At 33.1% G+C, this 6,599-nt stretch overlaps 1 protein-coding gene across 1 annotated transcript; it reads left to right on the top strand.

Moving 5' to 3' along the window:
• The first annotated feature begins 1,933 nt into the window (after positions 1–1,933).
• On the top strand, positions 1,934–3,109 carry LOC124437239 (protein mono-ADP-ribosyltransferase PARP15-like). The gene is made up of 3 exons (XM_046987231.1): positions 1,934–2,003; positions 2,211–2,516; positions 2,793–3,109. The coding sequence occupies exons 1-3, from the start codon at positions 1,934–1,936 to the stop codon at positions 3,107–3,109; spliced, it is 693 nt and encodes a 230-aa protein (XP_046843187.1).
• The last annotated feature ends 3,490 nt before the right edge of the window (positions 3,110–6,599 follow it).

The following is a 6,599-nucleotide window of genomic DNA, read 5'->3' as shown; positions in this document are numbered from 1 at the left end:
ATCGGAGGAGGGGGGAGGGGGAGAGGTATTTCATAATCCCCTTTCCTCAGGACGTTCATGTTACCTTTACGATGTCATAACGCGATAGTGACTTTTTCATCGGCGCTTGATGTAGTAGAGTAGAGAGACATGCAGATTTTATACCAATAGCGATTAGTCAATCAGAAACCGTTAGTTATTTTATTACACGATTAAAATAATTTTTCGTATACCAAAGGTAGAATCTCTCTTTGTTGATGTTGAGCTTGAGATGACACGTTTTATGAAAGAAAAACTAAAAAAAGAATTTGAAGTGATTGAAGCTCAACTTAAAGATGAGAAAGTTAAAATTACGATGAGTCTGGGATTATTGAAATATTCTGGAACAAAGAAAGGAATTGAAGAGGCAAAGACTAGCATAATGAAGTTAAAAAATGATATTAGAACGAAAACAAGATCATACTCATCACCTGGAATTCTCAAATTATTTTTTAACGAGGATGGACAAAGATATTTGAAATTTATTAAAGTACAAACGAATGTAACGATGAAGGTGACTGATAGCCTTGCAGAAAATATTCAGCAATTTGACATTGAAGGCATTATCTATAAAAGACGTCAATTTAAGAAAGATTTAAAACAATTCAATGAATGCAATTTTATGACAAAAGAAGGTCTAAACGTTTTATGGAAGTATGGCGATCTCGCCAAAGAAAGCGTGAGTGTCATCATTACTTATTTTACTTCCATGCTTTTGTCGGATAATATGCCATAGGTAAAAGGGGGACTAGTTTTGTGTATTTTACGTTTTCGTATATCATTTATAAAAAAGAAAATAATATCCTTCTTTAACGTGGATCAGAAGATCACTGTGTTTTTAATTTTATTCCAAGGTTGATGTTTTGGTCAACTCAGCGGTCTCATATCTGAGTGATGCAACAATGACTGGACGAGCATTAAATAATATGGCTGGGGACTCTTATGTCACAGAATGTGGTAATCAGCCTTACATTTCCACAGGTGATATAGCAACAACGAATGCAGGAAATCTTTCATGTAATTTTGTCGTTCATGCCGTTTGTTGTGATTGGAAACCGGGAGGTGATGCTGAAGAAGTAAGGATTACTTAAGAAAAATTCATTCAATATATTTCAAAAGCCAAGTCTTCTTCGATTTCTTTAAATATAATTATTTTTATCATAAAACAAGGTGCTCCGAAAACTACTATTTAAAATTCTTGAGGAATGCAACAAACGTTCTGCCAAGTCTGTGGCGTTGCCAATAATAGGAGCAGGTAAACACAAGTTTCCCGAAACAACTGTTTTACGTTTGATGAAAGAAGAATTCAAAAGATTCAGTTCCACATATCCACAAAGTTCACTGAAGGAAATCAAGTTGATAAGATATGATCCAGAAAGACAGACTACAAGCAGTGAGTCTAAATTTGTTAGTTGATAATTAATATCATAAAAAAACTTTTCATTTTAATTAAAAGGATAGAATTACACTAAATTACAAGAAAGAAACACTATAAACTCAAACGATTACATTTCAAAAATAATCTATTTGTAAAAGATGTTTTCCACTTTATATGGTTAAAAAGAACCTTTTTTAAAGTAAATATGATCAGCATTTTGCAAACCAATTTTTCCATTTAGGCGACAGTACCTCTAATTTAAAGCCAATCTTTGTTCCTCTTGCATTTGGCTGTGGCAAAGAATCCATAACGTTTCGAATTATAGGACGTTCCGATGAAGAAGTTTCTTCTGCAATACAAAAAATCGAAAAGTTCATCAAAGATAATATCACCACATCAAAAATTCGTCATAAAAATCTCTATGATCTTGTTCTACGATATTTGGTAGATGAATTGAAGGAAACACCGTCGGATAGCATTAGAATAGAGTTTGAGGATGAGAACACAATTTCTTTCACTGGTTTGAGCTGCGACGTGATGATAGCAAGCCATATGTTCAAAAAACGTATTAGTCAGTACACCATAAAAGAAATTTCCTCAACTATAGGTAAAACATTTATTATTTGATTTTTAATCTTCAATACTTTGAAGAAACAGAAAACATATTTAAATTTTTCATTGCATAGAAAGTCTTAAATCTCAATTCTTAATCTTAAATTTTAATTTCAAATCGTAATCATAAATTTTAATCTCAAGTTGTCATCCTCGAGTGTTACATACTATTATAAGTAGCAACACCTCATACATGATTTAGATATCCCAGTTCCATCAAGTTGGTCACCTCAGCCTTCCGATCAAGTTGTCAATGTTGAAAAACTTAAACCATCATCCGCTGAATATGACGAGATAAAAAATTATTTCAAGGCTTGTAAAGGAGATCCTGACGAAATTTATGAGATTCAAAGGATACAAAACCCCGGGCTTTACTGTCGTTACCAGACCTTTAAAAGTTCAATGCGTGATGATGTGAATGAAATGCGTCTTTTTCACGGCACTAACCCAAACAACGTTGAAGCAATAAACTCGAACAACTTTAGCGAAGGCTTTGCTGGCGTAAATGGTGAGAGTTAAAGACAGATCCATATTTACTTAGACAATTTTTGAAGAGTTTCTCAATTTGGCATTAAATCCTATTTATAATTACAGAGAAAAATGTTAACGCAATTGAAAGTACATTAGCCTAATTTTTTGACAAAAGTTTTTGATATTTTATTAAGAATACGACGACCTTCTATGTTAAAACTAAAGAATTCACAAATGGACATCCATTTGTAATTTCTAGTGTACGCCCACAACAAACATTTTTCCTTAATTAATGCATGTGTTCAATTTACAGGAGCAATTTATGGAAATGGAGTATACTTTGCAAGAGATGCATCGTTTTCTCTGGATTACTCTCGTGAACAGTGTTCTGCTGGATCACAACCAAAGATATACATCGCCAAAGTTCTTGTTGGAAAGTACACATTGGGTAAGGAAGGACTAAAGGCACCACCATCAAGAAATGATCCCAGTAATCCAGGTCTACTTTATGATTCTGTTGTCGATAACCAAAATAATCCCACAATGTTCGTCATTTTCCAAGATAACCAGTGCTATCCTGAGTATCTTATAACATTGAAAAATAATGGAGCAATTCAGCGGCGTAGCTAAAGAGTGAAATGGAAGGGGGTGAGACGTGCTTTCACAATTTTTCAATTTTATAATTTTTTTACTTTGAAATCTTAAAGGGAATATACAATGATTCATTTAACAAAAAGCTATAAATATTTGCTGAGTACTTTTGCACATAGTTGAGTGAATTACATAGGATAAAGACCTTGAATATTTGTTTCATATCAGCATAGAAAGAGAAAACGCACATAGTATGGATTTGGATTCCATTGTTGACAAATTTAGATTAACTTTTGTAAAAATATTTGCTTTTAACTTAAATTGCCGATGTGAGTCTTTCATATTGTCATAAAACTTTCTTGAAAATGTGGGAAGTGGTGTTTTAGAGATCTCGCGAATAAACAATATTTATAAGGCCATGTCCCTCAAACCCTTGTCGAACAGCATAGCGACGCCTCTGGAACAATCTCAAAAAGCTTTTAACATTAAAATACAAAGTAAAGCATAGTTTGTACCTATTAACCTTTGATCAATTGTACTCTGCACTGCATGTATCTTGGACTTTTTAATTAAGTCATTATGTAGGTTTTTTATAGCAATTAACTTTGCACTATAATTATTGACACAAAAACTGATTAATAAGAGTTTGCTTCATTACACTGATTTCTTATTTCAATAGTATGCTGTATAGAGATAGCTATCTGTGCACGAGTTTTCTTGTTGGACTTTTGCATCTGAAGTCAATTACATTCCTTTGTAAAAATGTGACCATTTGTCATCGAGTGGGGTCATGATTAAATTTTATTTTTTCGGTTTTAAATCGAAATCTAATGTAAGAAACTATAAAATGACCGACTCTGGCAAATAAATGTAAATTTCATAATATAAATGGAATATGAATACTTGTTTGTGGCAAAACCACAGATGCTTCACCCTCTCTCCTCCCCAGTGAAAATCAAGTCAAATGGTCAACAGCACAACTATTACTAATGTTCTGCGTGGAAAATATTTGCTGTAGTATTTCTGATTGCATCAGATTTCAGAAAAATATCATTCTAAGGAATTTTATGAGCATTATACGACATACTAACTGCAGTGATCAATTTGCAAACTGCTTTTAATTGAATGTGTTTTCTGTGACATTGCATGCTGGTATTCGAGCAATATACACGATCATGAATTGATATCTTTTGGCCGAAAAGAAAAACAATGTAATTATTACAATCAATTCAGTTTGCAAGCGATTGCAGTATAAAATTACAGATTCAAGTTGACCAATATAACTAAGTGCAGATTAATTCAGGATAACAATCAGAATCAAAGTTAGAAAGAGAGATTTGGTTGTTTAAAAGTAAACATGCATGATGCATAAAGAAGATAAAAAATGCGGCTTCTTAGACATGATCTTTTAGCTGTCTTGCAACTCATGTGTTGACATAACCATCTTTCTCTCTCACCCAGTATACTTGATGGAAAACGAAACTTTTTAAAAACGAGCTGGTTTCGTATTTTGTTTGCAAGAATGCAAAGGACGTGCCACATCTTTTTGACAGAAGTGATAGCTAAATAAATATCAAAGTTAGCAAAAGAGATAAGTCTAGTTAAAGAGAGATTTGTAGCCATGTCATTTGTTGTTGATTTTTCCATTTTATGAACACTGTAACAGTGCTTTTTTTGAAATAGAAAAAAGGTTTAATTCATATTATGCTGTATATAACTTGCAAATCATTCCTTCACTCGTTTTTCTTTCTTGATGACGTTGCACATGCATAGAAATAATGCTGTTTAAAAATGAATTTTCTATTCACTAAGCAAGAGTTCCAAGCATCATTCTGGTGTTACTACAAAACTTTACTTCTGAAGACGAGTCTTCTATTCGACTGAAGTGCTTAGCAGGACTACTTCTTTAACAGCATGGCAGACAGATTAGTAGCTACAACTGAGAATTGTAGTCACAGTGCATTGGCAGATCCAAAATCCTACATCAAGCCAAGTAGTAAGCAACTGTTAAACGTTTGGACGCTAACACAACTGAGACCTACATCGGACTTACAGAAAACGAATTTAAGACTCGACACCGGAACCACACTGCCTCTTTCCGCCACAAAAAACTAAGAAACTCCACCGAACTCAGCAAACACATATGGACACTAAAAGACAACAACATCGCTCACGATATCTCATGGAACATCATCACTCACAGCAAACCGTGCAACAGCGCCAACAAAAGATGCAACCTATGCCTGAAAGAAAAATTCTTTATCACCTACCAACCACAACTATCATCACTCAACAAACGTAACGAACTTATCTCCTCTTGTCGCCATAGACACAAGGCACTTTTATCCAATTTGTAACCATACACTCAACATATTCTGTAATTCTATCTTAATTTTTACCCTAACTTCCTCTTGTATATATAATCTAGCACATGCTTTGTATTCATTTAATATCCCCTGAAGAGTGAGAAATCACGAAACAGACTTGTCGGGATGAAATTGTAGTTTTTGTGTATTTTCTTCTTCTCATCAATAATTACCATATTTATATTTATATTTATATATTTATATTTATATATTTATATTTACAAAGTATATAACAATGTGCCCTCCCGACTATCACCATAATCATTTTATTGCTTTTATTATTATAAACTTGCTAATGATTAGTCTTTACGCGAAATTAGAAAAGTCATAATCACTGAACCTGCGTGACAAATAAAATGTAAATTTTACGATTGGAAACAATGCACTATATGGTCAAGTTACTTTGGTAAAACTATGAATTTTACACTCCACCCCTTTCTTTCTTCTCAAAGCACTTGCCATTTCAAAATCAATAGAAAATAGCTAAAATACTTCCAAAATCACAGTGTCTTTGCCTGTCCTTCACAATTTTGACAAAAATGCGAGAAGAATAATCATCACAGACATTAAAACAAGCAATATTGAGTACCTTTATGAAAATTAATGGAAGAGATGCGGTCCTTCATTATAGGGATAAAAAGTTAAGGATGAAAATCTTCACTTGACAGTGCTTGAAGTGCAATTGGAAGAAAGGCACACGTTGTGGCTCAAATAAACTGTTTGTTTATTATACAGAAATTAGTATTTAGTATTGACCAACTACATTAAGGATTTTCTGAATGAGCTGGAATTTATCCGACATTTTATTATACACCGATGAAACAGTATTAAAATTGTGGTGGCTTTTGATCTATGCGCTTAAATAAAGAGTTAAACAAAGATTTTTCATTATGGCAAACTGGTTTGATGAAAATAAACTTCTTTTGAGCCATTAGTAGATGCAGGGTAGGTAAGAAAACATTGCTATAAGTGTAAATATTTTTGAAATTCAAAATTCCCGACAGCTAATCATACTGGTAATATTTTAGTCTTAAATTTTCTTTAGAAACTACTAAGCAATTGTGTTATTGATGTGGCATTTTCAAATTACAATGAGTTGCTTGTAATGTTTTCTGACCTACCCTGTAGATCCACCCACCGCCTTCATGAATCAAATGTAAAAT

The sequence above is a fragment of the Xenia sp. Carnegie-2017 genome, unplaced genomic scaffold, assembly GCF_021976095.1.
Source record: "Xenia sp. Carnegie-2017 unplaced genomic scaffold, XeniaSp_v1 HiC_scaffold_16, whole genome shotgun sequence".
Taxonomy (NCBI): domain Eukaryota; kingdom Metazoa; phylum Cnidaria; class Anthozoa; order Malacalcyonacea; family Xeniidae; genus Xenia; species Xenia sp. Carnegie-2017.
The sequence above is the reverse complement of the archived record's forward strand: the minus strand, read 5'-3'. Positions and strand labels throughout refer to the sequence as shown.

What these genes read in the sequence shown, in the direction of transcription:
- LOC124437239 (XM_046987231.1), top strand. Translation starts at nt 1,934, where the DNA reads ATGATAGCAAGCCATATGTTCAAAAAACGTATTAGTCAGTACACCATA. An exon ending in AGAAATTTCCTCAACTATAG is followed by an intron (nt 2,004 to 2,210) that starts GTAAAACATTTA and finishes TACATGATTTAG; the next exon opens with ATATCCCAGTTCCATCAAGT. An exon ending in AGGCTTTGCTGGCGTAAATG is followed by an intron (nt 2,517 to 2,792) that starts GTGAGAGTTAAA and finishes TTCAATTTACAG; the next exon opens with GAGCAATTTATGGAAATGGA.